This window comes from Syngnathus floridae, chromosome 19 (genome assembly GCF_059516105.1).
Source record: "Syngnathus floridae isolate MCC-2025c chromosome 19, RoL_Sflo_1.0, whole genome shotgun sequence".
NCBI lineage: Eukaryota > Metazoa > Chordata > Actinopteri > Syngnathiformes > Syngnathidae > Syngnathus > Syngnathus floridae.
The window spans coordinates 6,259,055-6,285,960 of record NC_142431.1 but is presented as its reverse complement, the minus strand read 5'-3'; the positions used below and the strand labels follow the sequence as shown (position 1 = coordinate 6,285,960).

Below are 26,906 nucleotides of genomic sequence, written 5' to 3'. Positions count from 1 at the left end.
GCATGTACGATTTTGACATTCAAAAAAGAAGAAAAAAAGAAGCTGTTTGTACATTATGCATTTTCACTCACAGTCACACTCAAAATGCCTTAAAGTGGCTCACTCACAATAAGTGGGTGAATTTCATGCGTTACCTGTAGCCTCGCCATCTCGATGCTGCTTGCTAGGTGGCTCGTCCGTGTCCCAGGGCGTGAGTTGGTTGATGGGCGTCTGTCCCCACCTTACGCCTGGGGCGAGTAGCAAGCCAGAGCTTTGGTTGTCCCCAGGAGACACCTGGAACCAAAATCACAACAACTCAGTATTGATCATCACTCAAGTAGTAGTTTTCAAAATGGAGCCTGATTGCATTTTATAATATCCATTTTACGTCTGTAAGTGGTCCTTGGACCTCAAAACATCGAGAACTTCGCTGTATAATAGTCTGGTTGGTTGTGCAAGAAACACAATTCCGTACAGTAAAGATGTGCTTTGTCTATTAAAACAAAGTATTTTTATTTTCACACCTGCTATGTGAAAAATAGCATTTTTGTGACGAAGAAACGTTATCATGCGAGTGCAGGCTGATGTAACGCTGGCTCAATCACAGCCAGTCCCCCCCCGTGGGACATCTTTTCCCCCCATTTCACCCGCCGCTTCGGAATCTGGGCTCAACGGACTGCTACGGGTTTTCAAGGGTTCGGCGCTGAAGCCGGATTCCCCTCCGCTTGGCCTTGAAGTTAATAGAAAAGACCCGGATCCCCTCCGAGCGGCGCTCTGGCCCTTCATTCCATTATCCTGCCTGACCCCGCAGCGACGCAGCTTGGCTTCAGAATTCACAAGCAGCTTTATCATACAGAACCCAACCAGTACTAGTAACAGTATTACTGTAGTACTTGTAATAACGTAGTAGGCCCAAGGGTTCAAAAACAAGGCTGTGGTTGGATTTCAAAAATGTGAGTATAACCAAAAGTAGTAAGAGTAGAAGAAGTTCCAAAAGTGGGGTAAAAGCTTGTATAAACTGTTGCAAAACAGACCTCGACATGAGATCAGATGAGGGTTTTAGATTTGGTGAAGCAGCATGTGGCTCATTGCCCAAGGCTGCTTCGGTACACTTCAAACAATTGTATGTTTGTGATCACGAGGCAGCTTGTGTTTGTGTGACAGCAGCTGTAAAATAAATTGTCAATAGAAGTAAACCCGAAACAGAACCCTGGGGAACACCCTTTGCAACAATGCTGTGTTTTGGGGTGAAAACTCAGTTTCACACGGGCAGACAAGTTGAATGCGTGTCCACTCGGAGATAAATCCCAACTGGAGCTTCTCTGACAGCCGTGTGTGTGTGTACGCTTTTGCGTGTGTACGGTAGAAGCCAAAGACCACCCCCCACCCTAAAAAAAAAAGCAGAGACAAAGGAGTGATGGAGCGAGGGAATGAAGCCCGGGAAGATGAGCTGTCAGCTTCTTTTGTCCACTACAAGCTGTCAACTCAGACGCTTTACTCACAGAACTGCTCCATTCCGGAGACTCGAGGGGAGGGTGGGGGGCAAGATTCCCGAGCATATCCAAGGTGAGGAGATGCTCTTTCCAGCCCTGCTATTTGTTTTAATGAGCAAGCTTCCTCCTCATCCTCTGCGGTGGAGGAAAACTCATCATTAACGCTCAGAATGTGACCCTCTGACTTCGCCCGCATCCACAAACATGGCCTCATTAAGAGTAATAAGAGTACCCAAAAACAAACACCTGATTTGTTGCAACTTCATACTTTGGTTAGCTTCATCTCCATTTGCGGCATCACCGTTCAGTCGTGTGTGTGTGGAGCGGGAACTACAGTACCTTCCACAGCACCATCTACTGGTTGTAGCGGGTCACTGTCCCACAAAAACAAACAAACCTAACTAAGCAACAAACTAAACACTAACATACAAATAATAAGCTCTTACACATCTAGTTTTGCTCACTAACAAAATCTTTAAAATAATTCCTTCACCAACTAGCACGCTTGACGGAGACAATGAGCTGGTAAATAAAGTGGAAAAAAAATGTGAGCCGTGCATGTGGACTGACTGCAAACACACACCAGAAAATGATGATGCACCGGAAGGAATACAAAAAAGACTTGGCCATGACTACACACTGTAAATATTGCTGTGTGTCTGTGCATGCCTACTCCCAGTACACACACACACACAGGGGCCTGGATTTATTTATTAAGACGGTGGACATGCTGCGAGGAGACAAGTATGAAGGAAGCGGAGGTTGCGTGACGGCAGCTGACATTTTCTCTCCATTTTATTTTGTGCTACATGGTTCCAGTTGCATCAATTGAAGGTAGCCTATTATCATCGGCCAGCGGATGCTTTCTGCCGACTGGACAGAAAGCATCTGCTGGGTGAGCGGGGGGCGAGGAGCCATATAAATAATTTTCGAGCCTGCGCCAAAGCCATTTGGGGCTCTGGCCGGGGGTCGAACGGCAACACCCGAGTACATGCTGTACTGCGATTATGTCACGAGTAGCCAGACACTTCATTAGATAAACCAGCAATGTTCCTTATAAAAGGAAAATGATCATCTTCAGTTATTCAGACTGGAAATATTGGAAAAAGGCTCCCAGCGGGATGAAGCCATACAGAAATATTGCTACAATCAAATTATTGGAACCTATATAATAATACTAATAAAAAAAAATCCCTGTGTTTATTCCTAAATGCATACATAATGAGGTGTTGCAGAGGAGGTATACAAAGCACAAAGTAATATAATGCAATAAAAAGATATTGCAACAGTAAATATTTATATTTATAATAACTTGCTCAATAAAACACAGCACGGGGGGAAGAGTGTACATAAATGCAGATGATGCATTTATATTAGCAAATCAGTTTTGATGATGGACGCTTTGTATTTAAAAAAATAAACTAACTGCATTGCCTGTTTCACACATGCCTACAAACAAACAGGAAGTCGGCCATTTTGGATCACGTGGGGGGATATGGGCCTAGCATGGCGTCAAAACCCAATGCTCAGTTTGCCGCTTGGCAACAAGACACTAGACAACATTGGGATGTCACACGCCCACACACCCCCAAGCGACATCCTCATCTCGATGGTGATTGTGTCAGGTGACATCTGTCGCCATCTTGGTCTCGAGCCGAGCAGAACCTCATGTCTGCAGCCCGCCACCATCTGCCTAAGCACGCGGTGAATTTCTGACTGCGTTGAGTCATTGGTAACGTTTAAACGAAGGAAAGAGAATTGCTCAAACGTTTTGTTTTTTGCGTTTGCATTTAGCCCCGCAAACAAATATTACGCATCGTCACACCAGATGCACAGATTGGCCAATCACAGAGCAGCACAGAACCAGTTTGCATTTTTTGCAATGGTCTCTTCCAATACAACTGGACATGTGCGGTGTTGCGGACATTAAAATGCACTACCACCTCCACAAATATGCTCACTATCTCACGGGAGACGCGTGCAAACAAATTTAATCAAGACTCGATATTGCTCCCTACATAGAAATAACACTGGTTTGTAATTGCATGCAAGGAAGGAAGACCAGGATCGTGCGAGTGTAAATTCATGAAGTCCATCTGCTTGCTAACACTACTCAAAAATATTGCTCAGAAATAACAGCAAAAAAAAAGTATTCAGGGAGAATACAAAAATATGATATAAAATGAGAAATATTCTGGGCCGCCTTCTCCTCTTGATCGCTTAATCCACTGACAAAGTTAGCTTGTAACAACACACAAGGAAGAAGGAGGAGGAAGAGTACGCGAGGAAATGAAATTCATGAAATCCATCTGCTTGCAAGAGGGCAGGTTTTTTTTTCTCCTCCTTTCCCTTCGGCCAAGCACGGACAGACACGCCGGACTTGGCTGAAATGTGGAAGCTGATGGGAATAATGGCTCTTCTCCCAGAAACATCCATCACGCAGACTCACCGCGTCGCCCCATGAGCGATCACTCTCACTGCAGTTTTTTTTAATATATATACACATATACGCATATATGTATACATACACATACATATATATACGTGTATATATATATATATATATATATATATATGAAACTAAGACCTGAAAGTGAGCAAGAATTAATGAGTCACGTTCACGTCCCGTTACAGGGGAGAGTTCATCTCCATGGTGATGCGACATCACCTGAATGTGAAACCGATTAGTCCCGGGCGTCCCCGCATGCCACCGTGTCCAATCTATTGGACCGTAATGCTGCAGCACATCACGCGCAACTGTGTAAACAAAGATGGAGAGGAAGAAAAAAAAAAAAAAAAACTCCATTTTTGTCTGTTAACTCAAGCATTACATGCAGGTGGCAGTACAAAATCGGCTGCGATCATCGGCGACATCAGTTTTCTTTTTATACCTTTTTTTTTTTTTTTTTAATTGCTACTTGTCTCGACTGCCAAGCCCCATGTTTCCAAGCATCGTAACCTACGCATCTGACATCCTTCTCACACTTAACGCTGACCCCGGGGCGGCTGCAGTAGACCGGCATCATGAAAATAACACTATCGTCTGCCGGGCTTATATCGCATTGATGCTCCGTGGAGCGGCTACGGATACGCTCGGTGATTTCCAGCCCAGGAGGGAGGGCCGCTGCCGCCGCCGCCGAAGGCTTGGACGCTGAAATTGCGAGATTGCCGACATGCTCGAGTGAGAAAGCGGAGCTAATATCGTCCGAGTGCTCAGACCTCGCAGCACTTGCAACCTTCCTTTTGTGTTCTTGTTTGTGCGAGACAGGCGTCAAAGAGGCCCCGTCCCAAGGCATCGAGCAGTTGACCGCATTCAGCTTCTTCGTGTCACGCTTTAAGTTTATCGGGGGCTCCCTGCTGCGACTGACCGAGTGACACGCGGGGCTCCGGCGGGCCGTGACTGCTGAGCATTTGGGGAGGGAACAATCCAGTAGTCTGTCAGTACCTCATAGATGAACACCCGCGAGGGGAGTCGATGTACATTGGCCAGATTGAGTTAGCCTCAGATAAAGGCAGCTTGGCAGGAACAAATGAGAAAAAAAATCTGGTCGACACAAACAATTAATAAAAAATACAAAAATATTAGGAGGGGGGGAAAGAAAGTATAAACTGACCAAAAATACAAATAAAAAAAACTCTGGCAATTCGTCCAGTCAACCAATAGCCAGCCCTCCATACAGCCCCCCTGCTGCTTTGACAAAAAGCTTGAAAAAGGCGCTCTGAAGTGCCTTCAAAGCACATCGAATCAAGCACGGCTGCTTTTTGTTTACCCGACATGAGCGGGATTAAGCCCAAGCGGTTGAAGCAAACAACACAGACGTCCAATCGGGCTGGAAAACCGGAGGCGCCGCCCATGGTGACTCTTTTGCCACAAATGCGCCTAATTAGCGACATAATGCTGCAAAATGCAACGAGTGCATTCTTCAAGGCCAGGATTGGAAGCCAATGAAACAGCTGGCTAGCCGCAGTTTAGTGATAACGATAGCATATTACGCGACAACGCTCTCATAATTTCCGTACTCTAGTCCCTTTTTTATGATGGTTTAGCTGGGAATATTGCCCAATAGTAAGAAATTTGAAGTGGACGTAAGAATTGTGACAGTTAAATAAATTCACATTGGTGGGATGTAAATAAAAGAAGCAAGCTGTCGGACTTTCTTTTGAAAACAATCCAGCACACCGGTCCTCAATCGTTTTTAGAAGCTGCTAGTTTAAGGTTAAACTGTTACGCACCTTTGTTTGAAAATATTGTCTGGGCGGCTTCATTCCTACCTTTGAGCTTCCCCTCCTGAGGGGGGCTAAGACAACGCCGGGCCCCCCACTAGCTCCGCTCAAAGGCGGCTTTTTATCCAACAAGATGAAGCGGTCAGCGAGAACCCCGGGGGGGCTCCCAGCATGCCCGCCGTAGTCGGGGGTCTGACACGGCACAAGCGAGGTGGGGGGTTTTTAGAGTGCAGCAGGTGGGGAGAAAACAAAACAGACTCTGCTTTGAGTGTTTTGTGGGCTTGGAACCACCTCCAGGCGGTATGCCAACAATGTGAGCTCTTCAAATGCTAATGCTAGTCTATACACATGGCAGAAGATATTTCAAGGTAAGCATCATGCGAGTCCGAAAAGCGATAGGCGGCTAATTTAATTAGCAGCGAAACATTTGATGGTCTTCACGTGGGTCAAATCGTAACGGACTGGGCTAAACATTGAGGTCAGACGAGTCAAATGTAAGCAAATCTCATTTTCTATCAGTTTTCATCCTTTTCTCTCAAAAGTATTACGCCGGACGTCAAGTTGTAAGCAACGTAAACTGAGTAGAACTTGAAAACGCACAGCAGGCAAAAGCAATTATGATTCAGCTTTCTGAAAGTTTCAGGCAAGAGTCATTTGCATCCATGCTGGGCGAAACACAAGCACTGCGACATTAGCCGAGTGAGCACGGAAGGATTTTATTGGGTTTAAACACGGGCCAAAGCCGAAGTCTTTTATCTGCTGAAGCATAATATTCCTCCTCAAAGTGTCTTTGCGCCAAGAGCCCACTGAAACATGGATTTCATACATGGTTTAATCCTTTAATTTGATCGTTCAAATCCGCCCCTTCTCTGCATGCTTATTCGCACCGGGGAGATTGCCGCTCCTCGGCGCTCTGTGGAGTAAATCTCACATAAGTTTAAATGTTTCGGTAGTGGTCGCAGTTAGAAGATTGTACTTCTATGGCGGTTGATTGAATTTTAGTCTCAACGACACACAAGTTGATTTTACAATATGGTGGCTTTCCTGGAGTTGACTTTGGGATTTTACCAACTAGCAGAGTTCGATTTGTTTTGCAGCCACAACACAGCGGCATAAATTCAGCGTGGGCAGCTGAGCAGAGAGGCGTAGTAAACAATGAAGATGGCCGTGCTTGATACTCTGCCGCTATACATCCCGCGCTTTGATGGGCTCTGATAGAGCGTCTGTGTAATACCGGCTGCTGGCGTTCCATTAAGACGCCGCAAGGCCGCGTGGAGCTTTCTATTCCAACGAGCACTGCCATTTGCCTTTTTTTTTTTTTTTTCCACACTGCCCCTTTTTATTATTAAAGGATGCCATCAACCAGCGCTGGATTTCAGCACCCTGCAAAGATTCTGCTAGATTGATGGATCACTCCATCATCGGTCCGAAGCCACGCACCGTTCTTTTTCCCTCAAAAGCCAATTTGTATTTGATTGAAAAGCAGGAGGGCGAAAAAAAAAAAAGTTTTCCTCTTCACACAATTAAGTGTCACTTGCGAAGCATCGACAGCGGCGATCAATGAGGTGCGTCGTAGAAATACCTCATCTGGCATTGCGTCTGGTTGGCCCATTGATCCGGTACACAGACCTCATACCGCGGCCGTCGCAACAGGGAAGCGACGAGAGCTACCTTAATCAACAGGGGAAAAAAAAAACTTTTCTTTTAAACTTCACGGGCAAGGTTGGCTTGATAATAAAATTCTGCGACGGTTTGGAGTACCGTATTTGCCGGTGTATTGGTCGACCTTTTTTGATCCAAAATGGACCGAAAAAAATCGACCTCGACTTATACACCGAGTCATAAAATTTAACTTCGTATTCATCGCTTCAAATGTGATGGTAACCAAGGCCGTTTCTCATGCATCTCATTGTGCGTTGCACTTAGAAAATTTGAACCGGGCGGCGTGCGCGAGTGCGCGGCCCGCTGGAAGTCGAATTAGGCTCCGCGATCTCCTCCGCGGTGCTTATAAACAGCCGATCCGCTCGGCGGGAGCTATTTTCGGCCACTTGGCGCGTGCGCACAGCCTCCCGGATGTGCCGGGCGGCGTGCGCGAGCTCGCCGGCCACTGGAAGTCGAATGAGGCTCCGCGATTTCATCCGCGGCGCTTATAAAGTGCCGATCCGCTCGGCGGGAGCTATTTTCGGCCACTTGGCGCGTGCGCACGGCCTCCCGGATGTGCCGGGCGGCGTGCGCGAGCTTGCCAGCCGCTGGAAGTCGAATGAGGCTCCGCGATCTCCTCCCGGTGCTTATAAAGAGCCGATCCGCTCGGCGGGAGCTATTTCCGGCCACTTGGCGCGTGCGCACGGCCTCCCGGTGGTGCCAGGCGGCGTGCGCGAGTGCGCTGGCCGCTGGAAGTCGAATGAGGCTCCGCGATCTCCTCTGCGGTGCTTATAAAGTGCCGAGCCGCTCGGCTTGAAGCTATTTCCGGCCTCCCGGTGGTGCCGGGCGGCGTGCGCGAGCTCGCCGGCCGCTGGAAGTCGAATGAGGCTCCGCGATCTCCTCCGCGGTGCTTATAAACAGCCGATCCGCTCGGCTGCAGCTATTTCCGGCCACTGCGCATGCGCACGGCCTCACGGAATTTGAACACATTTCGTCAATAAATTTCGCATATTTCTGATTAAATTTTGAAGTTTAATATAATGCAACAATTGAGCTCGACTTATACAAAGGATATATCATAAAATCGTAAATTTCCGTCGAATTTTAGGGGGTCGACTTATACACCGAGTCGACTTATACATCGGCAAATACGGTAGTTTTACAAATAGGAGTTTGGGGTTCAGGGTTTAAGGAAAAGGTTTATGGTTGGGGGTTGGTGTGTCCCAAGACTTTTGCTTCTCCAAAGTTTCAAAGAATGGAATTTGTATTCTTGTTATTCGCCAATTCCGCCGTTCTCGCGTATACATGAGAACGCAAACAGACAACCGGATTGTCCTTCATAAATCCTCAAAGCAGAGGCAGCCTTCCCGACTTACTTTTTTACTCCCCCCCCCTTGGAGGATCCCAAAAGTAAACCACCTTCACACTCTGCTGCCTGGATTTGATTTATTAGCTTCTCGCCACCAGTCTCATCCCGTCCCGAACTCGCCGATTGCTATTTGCATTGAATGGTGAAAATGTCAGCAAATCCTCTTCCTGAGAAAATGATCCGTCACAAAATGACCACGAGGGAGAAATCTCTCCTTTGGTGGTGCGCCCTTGGTTTTGGGAGAATTTGTCACGCTACACCGGAAGGTGAACAGGGTCGAGCAACTCTTTTAGTCTTTGTGTGGTAATATTGTCATTGGGGCTTAAGGTTAGGGGTCAACGATATTCAGTTTGAGGTTTCAGAATAAATTTTAGGTTCGGACAGGACAATTCTGAATATGCAGAAGCAGAGGTGTCTTCCCTGAAAGTTCTTCAGGGATGTGCATATTAGTTGTGGTCAAAAATGTAAATTTTCTGGAAGACAGCTTTGAGAAGCCACGCAGGGGAACTATTAGCCTACTCATAAAAAGTGCCACTTCCTGTTTTGCTTTTTGGATTTGATTTTTACTTCCTGGGGAAAAAAAAACAACATAAAATGGGCCACATGATTTAGTTGGCAGCCTGCGAACACGTCTGTTGTTGCTCAAGGCAACGTCCATAAGCTGTCTCATCTGCGCCGATGACTGCACCTGATTTTATTTGGCTCCCAATGAGCGTCGCCATCATCGCTTTCCATTCAGGAATGCGAACGTCACCGTGTTTGTAGACAAACAAATCTGCTTTCAAGCAGACGGCCGCAAGAGAGGGGGCCAGGAAAAGGATTAAGCAGCGGTTTTCCTTTAAGGAGGCCTCGTGGAAAGTTGAATTGTGATTGTTAATCAAGGAGATGCTGAGTCAGTTGTCTGCTCGCCGACCAATCCCAGCACGCCGGCGGGCCTGGATTAGGACAAAATGTCCGCAGTCTGCTCTCAATCATGTACTGCATGATCATCGTGTCTCATTATAAAAGCAATTTACAAAGAGTTATTTTGCATTGCTTTCATTTAATTTCATTCATCGAACTATTCAAAATGGCTCATTGTGAATCTTCTGCAATGAAGGAACAATTCAAATTTAATTTAATTAGATATTTTAACTGTCACTATCTTCAATAATCTATACATTTATTTAGCATTTTTTTATAAAGTAAATGTAAACAAATGATCATTGGACTATAGGGAATTGATTGTCTCTCGGAACAGCTTACGACGACATCGTCTGAGCGACCTCATCGGCATTGCCAGACGTCGTAGTCAGTGCGCGATGCGATCGATAAAAAAATAGGAGTCAATGCGAAGCTTATCATGAATCCGCCATCAAGGCACATATCAAGCGTTATTGACTGCAAAGAAGAAGATAGAAAAAAATGAAAGTGCCGACAAAAGCGGGCGCTTGGACAATGGCGACTAGATGAACCTTATCTGTGTGGCGTTTGTCAATCTCGGGATGTCACTGAGGTTTACGTACAATCGCCGCCATGTCCCAGCTGACCTTTGGCATCGCCGCTTTTATCCCTTCGAATAAAGCCAACCGAGAGACTTTCCAAAGCGGCGATCCAACATGGGCTTTGTTATTTGGCCAAACGGGCAGGGAATGGAAACAAACCAGCTCACTCATGAGCGTGGCTCCGAGCTGACGGGGCTCCGATGGTTCAATCTAATAAGCAGTCACTGGATATCACGCTGGGATGAAAGACAAGAAGCGGCCCCGCCATGTCTATTTATGTCACGGTGACTTTGTCAACGCTAGCGATAATAGGCTTCGCAGGTCGAAAAGCACATCACAGCCAACGCAGGGGTTGAAACACCACTGATGCTAACAAACGAAGACAACACAAGAGAACAAGGGTCTCCTGTATCTACTTCTTGAAGAAGCCAATTTGGAGTTGGAAGGAGACTGAGGGAATTAAATAAAAATGAAACTAGCTTGGCTCGACTCAACATACGAAACGTTGACAGTCCGCTGCGTCCTGTTAAGTGCAGTGCGAAAAGGCTGAATTGACTTTCCATTCATGGAACTCATGGATGGAACACTTCCGTTACCTGGGAGTCCACATCGAGGAGGATTTCACCTGGAACTGCTAAAAACGGCCCAGCGAAGACTCTACTGGTGCTTAGGAGGTACAACATTCCGCAAAGACTGCTGGTGTCTTTCTATCACTGTTCCATAGAAAGCACTTTAACGTATTGTATATGTGTTTGGTACTCTAGCTGCACTGCAGCTCAGAGGAAAACCTCCAAGGGGTCATCAACACAGCACAGAAGATCGTTGGCTGCCCTCTCCCCACACTGGAAGACCTACACAGAGCCCGCTGTCTCAAAAAAACACAGAACATTCTGAAGGACATTTCCCACCCTGGCCACTCCCTTTTCGAACTGTTGCCATCAGGCAGACGCTACAGATCGATTAGGTCAAGGACTAGCAGATTTGCAAACAGTTTTTACCCCACAGCGGTAGTCACGTTAAATGCCGCTAAAAAAAAAGATTGTCGGTGTATGTTCTTCTGTAGGTCTTTTAGATTGTACTTTTTTAATCTTTTTATTCTATTTATTTATTTTATTTTATGCACTGATCAGCTGGCAATTAAATTTCGTTGTACAAGTGAGACAATGACAATAAAGATCTATTCTATTCTATTCTATCTATTCAATCGTCGTTCGAGTGTCTTTTGGAGACTTTTCGGTGGTCAGTCTTCTCGAGTCCTCCTCGGGATTGTCAACGAAGGACAGCAACGAGCTTGTCAGACAGGGTGAGCGTGTCGAGAGGCTCATCGCCGTCCATCCGCCGACAGCTCCAAGTGGCTGTCGTCTTAGATTTGTTACCGTCATTCGTCAATGGCGCCGTCTCGCCCCACCACTCAAGCGTGCGTGAGAGGCTTTTCGTCAAAGGTGAAAATTATACTTTGCCCGATTTTTTTTTCTTCTCCCTTCCGTCGTTCATAATTGGCTCGTTCTCCGGAGGCTAGTGAGCGACTACGAAGAGTTTGCAAAGTGCTAATGAAAAGAATTAGCAAAGACAGCTGTTGTCAGCTCCGAGGCTTGCCGCCTTGAAAGTAGGAGGAACCGGAACGATGGAGCAATTAAGTTTCTGTGAAAAAAAAAAAAAATCCTGTAGGTTAGCGCGTTTGTCTTCACAATGTAAATTTGGTATTATCGTGGGGGATAGTAAATTCCACAGTCATTTGCAGTGGGTGAAAATCAATGTTTCCAAACAGAAAGTTTTGTTGAGATCACCTTGACTCATTTCTACAACTCAACATGCCCCCAAAAAAATGTAAGAGAACTAGTAGCAGACTTCATTATATAAGTTAATTATGCATGTAATTTTTAAAGGTGCGCTTTTGGGTGAACAAACCGGTTGCTCGGAATAAATTCTGGCCATTTTTCTCCCACTGGCCGCGCGCACATTAGTCTAATTTTATTCTGTTCATTTTATATTCTCTCCAGTTTTAAACACAGAGAGGAAACCGCACTGTATTTATTATTCTAATTTTTAATCATACCACGGCAAAATATTCACCAAGGCCACCAAGCCATTTTTCATGATTATTATTATTCTTCCATTGATTCCGTTGTGGTGTCGTTGCTTTGGGGTTTCCCAGCCAGCCATTTTTGTATTCAACATTATAAATAATTGATCGCCTTTTAAATGCAGATTCTAATAGGGTGAGACTTAATCAGCCTTTTGTGGTCTGACCTCAACTCTGGCCCAACAAATGACTGAAACTCACTTTTTTTTTTTTTTTTAATCTCATTAAGAGTTTTGTGCCTGCTCCACTCTCACTAACCGGGACAAGCAGACGACAAGAGGCTTCTTGCTATCGGATTAAGTCTTGATGGAAAAACGTTGTTCTTCCCGTTCCTGTGTTGATGAATCAGTTCAGCGTGACGCACAGCAGAATTAAACACTTTGTTGTTTTTGGACAGAAATGCGAATTTATTCCCCCCTCAGCCACCTTGCTCTTGTTTTTCCTCATTTGGGGTGAAAATATGTGTAAAAAAAAAAAGTCAAAAGAGGAGCTTGTTCACAGGCGTAAGATGAGAGCAATGAATTATTAATTATCTGTGCGCTTCCGAGCTGGCAAATTTAAAAGGCCCATGTTGTCTTGTAGGTTTTAACTTTTTTTGGGAGAATACAAAAAAAAGGAAAATGATTGTGTGGTTTTTACGAAGATGATCAGATTTAAAAGATAAAAATCTCTGCAGCACTTTTGTACAAATTCCTTTTTTTTTTAAACCAAACTTAAGTTGAATACAATTTAATAGATTTTTTGTCTATTTTTTCATTTTAATCTTCTCATTTTGATGTAGTATGGCTTTGTAAATATCTAATAGTTTTAGGTTATTTTTCCAATTTTTTTTAATGTATTTTCTTGCATTTTTCTTGTTCCAAATTCAGTATGAATTGAGTTAAAAAAATGTCCTCATTCCTCTTCGCCTAACCATTAACTCAATTTATTCTTCTAGTTTGCTCGGTAACAAAGTTAAAAGTCCAAGCGAGTTTAAAAGCATAACTTCGAACAAAAAAAAAAGGCAAAAAATGAATTAGAGGTTAACGCGGTTAGATTTTCTTCCACACACACCAAATCAATATATAAGATTAAATCTATTCGATTAAACGCTACACAATACCTGCGGAAGCATTTCTGAACCCTCATCATCTAAATGCTAATTACTTGTGCAATTACTTTTGCAAAGTGTTGCTTCTCAACTCGCCAAACTATTAGCTTCAATTTGCCGGCTAATTGCGAGGCGGCGCGTTGCTCCACTCCTCCAACGCGTCGACTGTTATTTCCCAGTAGGCCGTAATCGGATGACTGCGAGGTGCAGCCGAGGGAGGTTACAATCACATTGTCTAGTGCGTTCGCGTGTGTGTGGTCTTTGTCGCCGCCTTAAATCTAAGGCCGAGGAGACATTTATAAGTTATAAAAGGGAATTTATAAGGCAAATTTGCACACTCCACTCCAGCACCGTGACCATTGCGACATCGATTTTTCCCACCCCCAGATTTCCATGGCTTTAAAGTTGTACGAGTCTTCTTTCCGACAGCGGCCTCACATCGGTGTTGCATGACGATGACCAATTTAAAGCAATGCAATTCGCTGCACAGCATCATTGACGTCTGATTTTCATCCATACTTGATATTTGTTGTATAATCACAACGAATCCCTCAACTTCTCATTACGGCAGTAATATTGATCATTCTTTGCAGAGGATAAAAAATAAATAAGCCAAGGAGGATTATTATATTGTCTGTCTCCGTGTGTTGCTGCATCGTTTGTGTTCCGATGTTGTTTATGACACAAAAATATTTCTCATCTGCCAAGAAGTGAGTTGGCCAACATACAGTGCACAAATTAAAAATATATCAAATTCGGCAGGTCGATGGCTCGTATTTCAAGACACCTCTGTACAAACGACTTCTATTTTTGTTGTTAGTTTTACAGGTCTGAAACCTACAGGGGCTTATTTGCACTTTGTCACATGTCAGCTCCACCAGCCCCAGACTATATCGAGAAGCCCTTAATGAGGTGGTACTCGTTGGTACTCTACGTTTGAGTAGCGTCCGCATGCGAGTGTGTGTGTGTGTGTGTGTAGTGTGGGGGTGGGCGGTCGTTACTTGTTATTTAAAGCTGGGCGAGAGCTAATTAAAGCATCCTAATAGCCACTATTGTCAAGTTGTTCATAGAGCGCTATCAGGATGCTACAGTGGTTATTGCACTTAATGCTAGCACGAAGGCATACTTGGCAGCGATGCAGACGTCCCCCCAGGAACACACACACAAAGGCACACGCGCACACACTCGCCTTCCGAGTGCTGTTTTTTTGTACCCACTCCCAAATATATAGGGCCTCATTTCATCGGCTTAACGACCTCGTTTAAATGAGCTTAATGAAACGCGCTCAAGTACAGGCACGGCCACGCGGTGTCACGCACACGCACACTACGTCTTCATTATGAGGCCTGTCCGGTCCCCCGTGCAAACAGCACAACTTATTTATTGTCTCCTCTCGTTTCTTTCTGAGGTATATTAATGATGTTGGCCTAACAGGTTGCGTCCATAAACTCGCAATTGCTTTTTTAAAATGAACTACATGCAACACGGATGTAAAGCGGTTGTCGGAAAAAAATAATTACGAGTTCAGTACGGGAAAACAAAGGACATAAACATTTGTAGAATATCATCAAACGAGACACGTAGTCAAAATTGAGTACGTTGCTGAAGTTTGGGGTAAAAGAGTGGAAGATTCCAACCGGATTTGGACATGTGACGGGAAATCGATATTCTGCGGCCGGGACTACAACCTGACAGCTCAATAAGCTTTGGGAAAAAGGCGGCTGTTCTTTCTTACGCCACCATAACTCCTTGAACATCTCGCTTTCCCTTCGGGGACTTAGCAGCTCAAGGCACCTCGGGTGTTTCACACGACGACAAAGCGGACGGGGATCGCCGGTTTGCCGCCCGGAACTCGCTTTGACAAGATGACGACCGGTCCGTCTGTCCGTCTGGCCTCCAGCGGCATCATTACCTCGTTCGGATACAATAAAAGAACTGATATCTCTCTGCAAAGTCCCCAGAAAGCTCTTCGTAGTGAGCAGTAAAGACCTGTTATTGGAGGCGACCGGTGGTAGCAGGTAATGCAGTGCATATAATTCATTTTTGTACGTTAGAACGATGTCAAATTTATTCCTAAACACATATAGGGCCGAAGCTAATTGCTGAACAAATGTTTTTTTTCTTTTTCAGGGAAAAGCGACTCATTTCCTTAAGTGATTAACCGTCTTATGAATATTAAGGCTCTCCATCAAAGTGCGACCGCCACGTTTTCGTTTTCATCTCTTCAATTATCGCATGAAAAACAACAGCCCGGCTTTTGTGCGCACCGAATGAAACGTTTCTTCATCGCCGAAAAGGCAACCTCACCCTCGTTTAATTAAATCCGTCAACAACTAGTATTATTTCGTGATTAGCTTGATGCGTTGACGCGCGTGGCCTCTGTAAGAGGACTCTGATTTTTTTGATTTTTTTTATGGATGCAATGACAACATGGAGAACTGTTGGCAAATAATTAACAGAGGGACTTCAGACGAGGGGGTGTGGAACAAGCATCACTGCAAATTAACTACAGTCTGCCGTTCCGTGCGGTTAACTTTACATCGGTAACGGACAATAACGCCAGATGGTGCGCTTGTCACAAACGCACGCACACGCGCAGGTGAAAATACAAGCCGACGTGTCCCATGTCGCGCCAATCCACACTGTGATTGGTTGTGAAGATTATAGAGCATCGCTTTTACACGTGTCGGAAGTTCCCGATGGGTATTCCCGACCCACCGGTCGCTTTTATCCGATTTGACCGAATAGCAGAGGGGGGGGAACCGAGATGGAAAGCCCGGCACCGGAGGTGTTGGCTGACTCCCGAGACGCCCGTGTTGTAATTAAAGCCGAGGCAAGCGCTTTGGCTTTTAGACACGGTTGCTCTCCGTTGCCCATTTAGCAAAGAGCTGTTCAAAAGCTGTACGCGAGGAAGACGCGGTGGGAGAAAGTTCCGGTAAAAAACAAATAAAGCGGCATCCTGGGACGAGTGCTGCGGGAACTTGATCACACATCATGATCTGGAATTAACAATTGTTTCTAGTTTAGGGACCCATGCCCAGAGAGGATCGAAATCAGCCCAGATTTGGAGTTGGGAAGTAGAAAGTGGAATTAAGTCTGGTCACATGCCAAACTTTTTGACCCCTATGGGTCACTGTAGTTCGTGCTTGTTTGATTTCACAGGAAAGTCAGACTGTCACTGAGTGAGGATCATTTGCATAGCCAAAGTGAGGGGGGGTAGCTCTGAGGACAAGCCTCGCTCTTGGCAGACTGAGAAAATGTGAGATGAGGATGGGAGGGGAAAATGGTTTGGCAAGAAGCGAGGCGTTGACGGGAGCGGTTCGGATGGCAGGCTCCGGGAGACAGACGGAGGCCAACCATGACGATGGGCGAGCAGAGAAACATTTCCACGGGAAAGTAAGACAGAAACAAAACTGCGGGTAGAAACTTGATAGAAGTGATGGAAGTCTTACCTTGGTCGACGCCGAGGCCACCGAGCCGGCTGCCGCGATGCCTCGCTTGACCGCCACCTCGCCGGCCGATGTCGTCACCACGACGGCTGTCGGGGTCGGGAGCAATGACGGGATGACGGGGAGGGGGAGGAGCCCCGGGCGGTTGTTGCCGTTGATGACGGCAGAGGCACAGCTATGATTGGCCCCCCCATTGTGGAGGCGGCGCTCCCAGGGTGCTCGGTAGTCGCGTTCAAAGCGGTGGTGGTGGCGTGACATCACTTCCTCGTCCTTTCAGAGGGAATAGCAAGGGCAGGCCTGCCAGACAAGCACAGCCAAAGGTCACATTTGTGTCTTTTGTTTTCAGTATTTGTATATTTAGCGCATCTGTTGAGCAATTCACCTCCAATCATTCTTGGAGAAACTGTTATAATACTGAGCATGACAATCTCCTACCCCAAAAATGAAAAGTGCTGTTAAGCAGTTGGCAGAACTGCAAAAAAAAAAAAAATGTTGAGATGTCACTCTCGAATGCTTTTTTTCCCCCTCCCTTCACACCGTCCGCCTGCCTGCCCGCCTCCCCCTCCCCCCTCCTTTAATAACCTTGAATTTTCTGAGCGGCTACAGTTGTATTACCTCTAAAAATATGCGAGGCGTAGAGAGGAACACGGTGCTCGTCCGGCGGAACAATGACGGCGGTTTGTGCCAGCTAATATTCTCCCTTATCTCCGCAGCTCCACACTTCAGCCAGGAGAGAAGAGGGCAACCGGGTACATCTTCCGCAACATTGGTAGAAAATAAATACGCTTGGGGTTTATAGATATATAAATATATGTGGGGAGTCGATTTGAATAAATACATACACACGTAAACACAAAGTCACACTATCCCATGCAAGTGGCAGCTGCACGACGGGTGTCACCCAAACAAAAATCACGCTACGCTTGCGATTGTTGAGGCGAGCAGATGGATCTGAGCTTCCTAATTAGCGAGTCTTAAATTCTCTGCATAACTATGAGTCGGCTTTTAAAAGGTCTGCGTGAGTGTGTGCGTAGGCGGGTGTACGTTGGCTGGTGGCTCAGATATGGACCGAGCGAGGAAGAGGAGGAGGAGGAAGAAGATGAGGAGGGGAACCAGACACCCGGCACACCTGTGCGTTCTGCCAGAATGGATCAAAACTTAAATTCATCACAAGCGCCCTAGGGATGCGCTGCCAATCGCTATTCGGCCATTTTGTGTCATATCCAATCAACCGCAATGGGAGGAAAATCTGAAACAAGGGATGACAACCTAACGCGTATTAAAAATGTCTTGTGCAGGTGCTGATGTATCAAATTGCTAACTCGCGTAGCCTTAAAATGAGCTGTGAGAGCATAGATGTATTAAAGAACTTTACTTTAGCAAGCTCACAACATTCTCAGCAATTAAAATTTGTTTATGAAGACATAAATCTTCTTACTGAATTTTTTTTTTTTTTTGGCATTTATTTCCAGTCAGACGACAAAGTCGCCGGCGCATGCAAGTGTGCAAACACTGACGGTAGGTGATTAGCAGATTTTCTTTTTTTTTTCAATTTTATAAATAACTCCTTCTTGTTAAAGATGGCATCTGCCCAGCGACACGTCGGGCGTGTGCCACACCGAAATCACGCGGGAGTACGCTTGAAGACGGAAGGAACGCGACAGATGGATGTTACCAGACAGTAAACGGCATTCAGCAGCAAAAAAAGTGTGTGTGTCAATGTGTGTGTGTGTGTGAGCTAGAAAGGACGCCAACATATGTGTGCGTGCAAAATTTGCTATGTTTGCTTTTTTGCCGCCACATTCCTAATCTGCCTGCTACCGATACTCCCAAAGAGGACAGACTCCATTTCCAATCTGTGATCGGGTTTCTATTGACCCGGTGGCAGCGCCGCTTCACACACACACACGCATGTACACACTCGCCGCACTAATGATCAATTCATCCATCAGGCGTACGCACGTGCTACAAATGAGCCTCGTCGAAAGTGGATCTGCTGTAAGTTCTGCAGGAACAAGATATTGCTGTAAATGAGCAGCTCCCATGAGACGCACGCACGCGCAAACAAAGCAGTGAATCTGCTGACAGATCCTCCAGGACAACACAATGTTCATCCTGACATTTAAATCGAGCAGCGGTGCAGGAGTAGAAACGTCAAAAGCTTCACGCGCACACGAGCAAACAAAGGGCAAACATGCCTTGCAATAGGAACCTTTTCTCCTTTTCTAATTGGCTTTGTTGACTGAGAAAGGCAGGACTTTCTTAAAAAGCAAACTAATATTCACGGAGAAAGGTCCAGCTTGACCAGGAACAGGAACAAGTGCAAATGTCTAAAAATAAAAAAATAAAAATTTACAATGATAGTTTAAGTCGTGCTGAAATCGTAATTTCAGCTCAAAACATATTTTCCAATACTGTCTCCACGTTGTTTACTAAAACGTGAACCCCGTTTACCTGCCACAACGTTCCTGGGATTGATTCTTCGTATTAGTCACCACAATTAATCCTGGCGCTTTGAGGAGAATTAGTACTTCTACTACGATTGCTACAGCTCATTAGTGCGCTGGAAAAAAACAGGCAGTCAGTAGTGGGCCCTGTAATAAATATAGGACATCTCGGGAAAAAAAAAAAAAAAAGCCTGCAGGCCAAGCTGCTGTTTTGCAGCCCAAATAGCTTCTGCTTGGGTGATTAATGCCGACACGGAGGATGGCTCGGCTTAAATAGTTCCAGTTTAACGGGACAACTGGAAGGCGTTTGACTCACAAACATGTGAACTGCCAGGTAATCGGTGGGAAGGGTGGCTAATGCTACGCTAAAGCCCATGCAACAAAACATACACAGTAGCTAGCACCTGCCGCTATGATTGTCCAATTGATTCTAAAAGTAATCAACACATGTCATTTTTGCCATGTTTTCTGATTGCAAGTGCTAATTTGCTTCGCTAGCGCAACAAATCCTGAAAAAGAGTGATTCGTTAAAAAGTTCGCGTGAGACCAGGCAGACGTGGACGTTCTTAACAAAGACATCCCCTTCATGACCCTTTAGTTGAATTTAATCGAGGTCAAACGAAGCAAAGTCTGCGTTCAAAAGCAATCATAGGGAGACTGACGATTAAACACCGAGTGCCGATTAAACAGTTCACAATGTAAATTTGGTTCAGGAAAGATAAAGGGGAGTGTCAACATTATGTCACATTTTAAAATATCTCTCTCTGCAACCAGGAATCCCCTAGTGTGACACAACACTGCATTCATCTGCTCCTTTTGTAAAGTCCAAACAAGGAGTTGCTGTAGTGGAGGCAACATTCTCTCAATCAGTGAAAATTCTGTCACTTTGCCTTCAAAGATGCCAAGATCCCAGGAGTGGTTCTCGCTTTCACCACTTATCTCGCATCCCGGGGCTTAGCTTGCCCTAAAAGGCCTTCTTTGTCTACGTTTTACATCGGTATGAACACACGACCTTTCAGATACGCACGGCGAGCGCCTGGAGTGGGATTCTGGAGATTAATGGCCCAGCACATGGTTGGGCCGAAGGAGGGGGGAGGAGGGGGAGGCTCAAATGACCAAAAAGGAGTATTGATCAGGAAATGCTGGTCATAAAAGTACTACAAGTTGCCATTCCCTTTATTTACGAGTGTTGAGGAACCCAGGCCCAAATTGTTTTTCAATGCAGGGAATAAAAGTCAAGGTGTCTGAAGTGTAAATATTCAATTAACATGGGGCTCTACTTCCGCCACTGTAGTAAAAAAAAAAAAAAAAAAGAAAAAAAACACAGGCCTTTTGCGCCAAGCAGCTGTGCTACCCAGAGCGCGAGAGCTCATTTCCGACAATTGTCTGACATTTTAACGAGGGAATGATTGATCCCTTCATCACAAAATGACCAGCGGATTAGCCGATAATTAAAATCTGTCATTAGCGGCGGCCTCCGACGCTAATTTGTCATTGCTTACAAATGATTTAGCAGCCCGACGCTTGGCAAAAGGACGTGAGCTAAACCTAAAAAACCCAACTCCTGAAGTCTACGGAGCAGATTAGCCGAAAACATGATCTTCGTGCTCGAGCAAGGTACAGAGTGATTGTCGTTAAACCCACCCAGTGGTCCGATTGTTGGCGTGAACAATGCTGAGCCACGGTTGACGGGATTAATTAACAGGGATTAACTTTCTCGACATTCTTTCTTTCACACTCTTGTTTAACTTTCTCCTGCCGTCCAATAATCTGCCAATTGCCTCTGCGGGCTCTGGATTAAGACAGTATGTGTCCGTCTGCATAGTCTGTCAAAAATCTAAAAGAATTTATGCATTACCTATTACTTCTAAAATAATGATACGAGTCCAGCCTATAGCGTCACCTTGAACAAACCTAACCCCGACGCAAACCCAAATCATAATCCCCAAAAAAAAAAACTTGCGCTCTTGTTCTTCGTCTCCCCTCCACTAACAAAGAGAATCATCCACGCGAAGATGAAGAAAGGGAGCGGCGAACACTGCCGGACGACATCAGAGAGCCGATGTGAGATAAAGTAGGAGAAGAAGATGAGGAAGAGGAGGCCAAATGAGAAACGAGCGCAGAGAGATGGAGGAGTGGTTGGGGGAGAGAAAAAAATCCCCACACATGTTCTTTCATCAACACAAGACCGCGCTAAATCACTTTCCTGGCAAGAACAGAGCGGCTGCTATCTCGCCTTTTTAATATGTTGCCAGAGTGACGGTCCGTGATACAAGATGTGGACCAGGAGGTGGGGAAGCTGGAGGGAGGGGGGTGTCTTCTGGGGGGGGCTATTTCAGCATCGTTTTTTCCCAGTCATTTATACTTAATTTTATTTTTAATTTTACAACACGTTTTCCATAAGTATTTGTTTAACTTTACAACAGAGAGAAAAAACTAATTACTTTTTGCTTTTTTTGAGGGAATGTTTGAATGTAGTGATCTCTGTCTTAAGTATATTCCATTCATATATTGCAAAATGATCAGAAAATGCCTGCTTCAAACCAAAACGGCTTTTTGAGATTTTTTATGTGGGTCTAATAAATTTCTTTTCTTTTTCATTTTAGTTTCATTTTTTATTAGTATCAGTTTTTTATATAGTGAATATTTGTCAAGTTCAAGATTAAAAAAAGTCACAATAAGTATTGCGCAAAAAAGCAAACTACAGGAATCATCGTGATACACTGTCATTGCTTGTGCGCACACACACACGCACACACACACACATACATACACTGGCTTGGCTGCCTTATCTCGTGTCCTTTCTCATAGACTCTTAATGCATCACAACCAGCTCCTCTCTGGTCGCCGAGTGTCTGCTTTGATATGGGGGGAAAAAAATAAAATAAAAAGAAAAACATAGTATTACAGTACATCGGTACAAACTGGGTGCTGTGCTCCTGCGCAGGTCACATTGATTTAGAGGATATTGAAGCACTTTCGGGGGGGGGGGGGGGGGGGGGCGCCTTTCCCCTCTCGAATGTGCACCACCGCCATCATCCAAGCGAGCAGATTATGCCCCGACCCGGCAGCTTGACCTTCACTTAACTACGCGCCCATCACGCCGCGCCTCGTGTTTTATTGACTTGATTCCATCTCGGCGTCTTCAAAACTGGACAGCAAATGTTGTTACCCAGAGCTTCTCCTCCGTGCGCACACACACAGTGTTTGGCCCCCCGTTTAAAGTGGCGCTAAATAAGTAATGGGCCGTCTCATCGGCTTTGGCTAGCCACTAACCGGATGGCTTACAGTAAAGGGAGATTAATGGATGCAGGGATGGAGATAAACGGACGAGTGGCCTGTGACGACGGCTAAGTGACTTATAGTATGCGCCGCGCGCCACTTGGCCGACCGCACAGCATCCATTTGTGTGTCCCCAGAGCAGAAACGTGCGTAAAAAATGACACAGAGGGAAATCAAAGCTTGTTGTCACGGAGAAGCTGACCTCCATCCAAGCTAGAGAGGTTGCCAACCCCTTGGGCCAGTTCAGAGCCAGGTCACGCTGGCAGAATATTTCTTATTAAAATCATTTGTAACTTACAGTGTTGGTAATTTTCCCGTTTTGATTGCGTTGGCAAAAAATGGTCTGTGGCGACTTCACAATAACAAGCTAAGAGCTTTAATCCTCCACCACCGAACTTTACAAGTGGACACAAAGCAGTCAAGAGAACCCATTTGGCAGAGTGCTTTAATGGTGTGGCTGCGGTTCTTAAACACTTCCATTTATTGCTACAACACTACTTGGAGTTGATCTCGGAATGTTTACGACGGAAGAAATGTCACGCTCAAAACCGGGGAGCCTTTTCGGACATCCTAGTTTTCTCCCACGCATGGTGACTGCTTGGGCACTCAATTTCAGTCCAGAATGTCAAGTGGCTCGGAACATAAGAGAAGCTAGCTTTCTGACACTTTTAGTGTGACAGCTGCATATAATTAATGTAAACGCAGCATTGTCTTATCCCACGTTTCGCTCCGCCAGTTCCACATCCCCGCCAGCAGCGCGGTTGGCGGACCGAAGGATGCCGGTGACCTCGCGCTGATCAATTTGCTCAATTTAAGCTTAATTAGCTGCCCACGAACGGCACGACCAATCCATCTGCCTCGCTCCGGCTCTAATCATCCTGACGCCATGCCGCCATTCTGGCGCCCTCGGAATGACAGCAAGGTTATCTTGTGACGCAAAAAGTGTCCAGCGCCGCTTCCTCCTAAGCCGGCTTTTTAACAAGCGCTCATTTACGAGAAGCCGGCACCGCGGGCGCAATCAACAATGCCCCCCCGGGTCGTGCGTAAAGACGCGGTAAAAAAATCCGACTGGGTCCACTATGGAAAAGCAGTTTGGGAATTGGTTATAAAAAGACGCTCCCGCGGTTGCTACAAGGGAGCTTTGCAAGCACGCAAGATAATGAACGTCTCGGCGGGAAACGTGTTCATAAATAAAACAAGCCGCGGTACAGCCGCATGGCATTTACTGTGCTTTTTCTTGCAGAATGGGAAATCAATGCTAATGGCGCGCACACACACACACACATGCACTGAGTAAATAGGCATCGCCCGGTGGCACTTTGACCTATGGTCAGTGAAGGCATGACTGTGCATGAAGTGAAGCAAATCCCGAAGAAGCGCTGTTAAAATCTCGACAAAATGCAGTATTTGGTATTCCGTACGAGGAGACAACCTGGAGCCCCTTTCCGACTGATCTGATTATTAAGCCAGTCTACATTTAATCGTGCAGTGAAAGGGCCCTAGCCGTCCCTCTTTTATGGCGAATCCTTCAAATTGGGAGGATTCCCTTGTCAGATTTGTCAAAAGTACCCGTTAGGACAATTTTGTATTAAATTGGTATCAGGGACTAATTTTCATTTGTGGAATAAATTTAAGGATTGGTGAGATTTCTGACAAGACAGGTAGGTGTGAGAGAAGAGCGCTTTCACACCACCTGGTATCTATTGAAGTGGAAAAAAAGAGTGACAGAGACAATGGTGTCGGGAATGAAGACTCCTGGCTTGGGATTTACGCATCATATATGGATGTGACTTCTCTAGCGGGGAACAAATGCCCGGCATGTGTTGGGCCAAAGTAGGAGAAGAAACGTCGCTGTCCAAAACTGTCATCGGGGATGAGCGTCATATCATTGGTCAACATAGAAAATTGCCAGAGGGACATCAGCTAAGACTTCTTGTGACCTTTTAAGACTTCTAAAGATGACATTTTGCGCTTGTATCCGTTCAAATCAGACTCGCGGCTTGACAGGGGACTCGCTTTTAAAAAGATTTAAGAATGGCCATATCTCAAAGGGAAATGCTGGGAGCGAAATGTCCCTATCGATCCAATTTCTGACCTTGGCTACCAGCGCCAGATTAGAACTAGCAACCTACCCGATAATTCTCTTGAACTGACCTTAGGATAACAAGGTCAGGGTTTCACCCCAAAAAGTTTGAGAACCCAACACTAACATCAGCGAGACCGAAAAGCGCTATTAAGGAAAAAAGGAAACCAACTTAACAGTGTCTCAGACGGCGGACGCCTGGTCTCTTCATTAATGCATGGAAGCGAAAAGTAGGGGGAAGAAGGTCATGCTGTCCCCCTTCTCTCGGGCTGGTGTGCCAACGAAGAGAAAAAAATAAAAAATAAAAAATCACATCGACATCGGAGTTAAGAGCTCGTCAAGTACGAGGTAATGAGGCTACTTGGAGACGGCGTCAGACTTCAAGGTTAATGGAACACCTGCCAGTGCAGAGAAGAAAAAGATAACCCAGGAAGGTTTTGTGTCTCATTTTTTTCTCCTCTTTGACGCATAGCCTCCAGACGTCACCCAACAAAGTGACGGGGGAGTCAGCGGGAGGCGATGAAAGTCTCTTCAACGACATGAGTCACAACCCGAAGGTGAGGTGCAATCAAAGGGGCTCGTGGTAAAATTCGGATTGACTGGAGGAACGATCAGGGTGGCGGAATGCTTTTTTCCCCCCCATTAATCAAGCCCTTTTACCCAATAGACAAATATTGAGACGAGGATCAAACAAGCCGCCGGCGGCTTCCTGCTTCCTCTCGCTGGCTGGCTGATGGAAAACGGCCCACTGAAAATTATGCAAATGCACGTCAGGCTAACCAACGAGAAGGATGGCAAATTAGCGGGCTGTTTAGTCTCGCAAATGGCGCTAAAGCAGATGAAGGGCCGCCGCCGCCTGATTTCATTATCTGGATGGAAAATGGCAAGTGGCAAAAGATCTACATTTAAGAAAATTAAGAAAAAAAGGAATTGCTGCAACATTAGCAATTTTTTTTTTTTTTTTTTAAATACTATCAACCAAAGACAACAAAAACATTTATACACAATTACCATGATAACCAAAGACGAAGAAGAGATATCGGGTCGCGAGAGGGTGGCCGTGTGGTGGGGCCAACAAGTCGGAATATCAAATTAGTGAAATGAATGCGACAAGACAAAGAGGTGAACGGCAAATGAAAGTAAAGAATGGGCGAGCATTCCAATAATCAATAGAGCGTGACGTGAAAAGAGAAAGCGGAAGAGAGAGAGAGAGAGAGAGAGAGAGAGAGAGAGAGAGAGAGAGAGAGAGAGCATATCACTGCTCATTAGTCATAGCCAAGCACGAGCTCAAGCCCGAGCAGAAAGATTGTCAGCGGCTCGTAATCAGATGAGCGGCGCCACTCATGAATTCCGACAGAAGCACACCGTCTATTGTCCTCCTCCTCCTCTGTAGGAGCTTATCACATTCTCATCCTCTTTGTGCTACAGCTACAAAACTCACAGAACTCACAGAAGGGGCTCCTCATAAAAAAAAATTTACGTTCAACAGATATTATTCAGGACCAATGGAGATAAACATTGAAAACATTACAAAACACTCCCATCCGTACTAGCTATGTAGATTCATTAAGCTCATGGTAAAATTCGCTTTTTTTTTTTTTCTCTCATAGTGGCATAAAACAAGATCAGCTACGTTTTGAGGAGCAGTCATTGAATCCGAACTACGCAACCGCCATCTGAATGCTACGAGAGCAACATACAAGACCGGCCCAAAAAAAAAAAAAAAAAAAAAAAAAAATCAATTCTTCCTTTTCAAGCTGCCCATTAAAAGGCGCCGAGGAGACGTGGAGCATTTGTTGAAGACGCACCATTACAGCATATTATGTATTCTGTTGCGAGGGCGCCCGGCATGCTCCATTACACTAAACCGCCAAACATGAAGCAGAGTCCATTCTATGCCGACAACAACGAGAAATTAAAGCCCACTAAGAAATTCCGGATGAAATATTCAAACAGTGAATCAAAAGAAATTGAGGCCCATAAGATGATTGCTATAAAAAGTTGCAAAAGCCCATCCGAGACGTTTTCTTTGGGGTTGGAAGCGGTGCTGCTGCTATGGTTACTCGTCTCTTGGCATTGACAAAATTCTCACTGTTCTTTAAAGCTGCATCTGTAAACAGGCCCATACAGTATCATAAACACGGAGTACAGCATACCCCTTTAAAAAGTCGCCCTCAGCGGGTCTGATTCTGTCAGAATCACGGCACAGAACTCTCAGTCAGGCCGGACCGGCTGGGGAGATGAGAGTATTTGCACCAACGAGCTGTAGTACGTCCATTCCA

General features: G+C 45.5%; 1 protein-coding gene across 2 annotated transcripts in view; it reads right to left on the bottom strand.

The window, feature by feature from the left end:
• The window catches only part of klhl29 (kelch-like family member 29), an 88,532-nt gene that overhangs the window by 38,704 nt on the left and 22,922 nt on the right, over nucleotides 1-26,906 (bottom strand). For both annotated transcript variants that reach the window (XM_088361170.1, XM_088361169.1), the window contains 2 exons: nucleotides 16,816-17,109; nucleotides 135-273 (listed from right to left, as the gene is read on the bottom strand). In XM_088361170.1, the coding sequence (XP_088217296.1) occupies nucleotides 135-273; nucleotides 16,816-17,070 (394 nt within the window). In that variant the 5' untranslated portion in view covers nucleotides 17,071-17,109. The remainder of the gene's footprint in view (nucleotides 1-134; nucleotides 274-16,815; nucleotides 17,110-26,906) is intronic.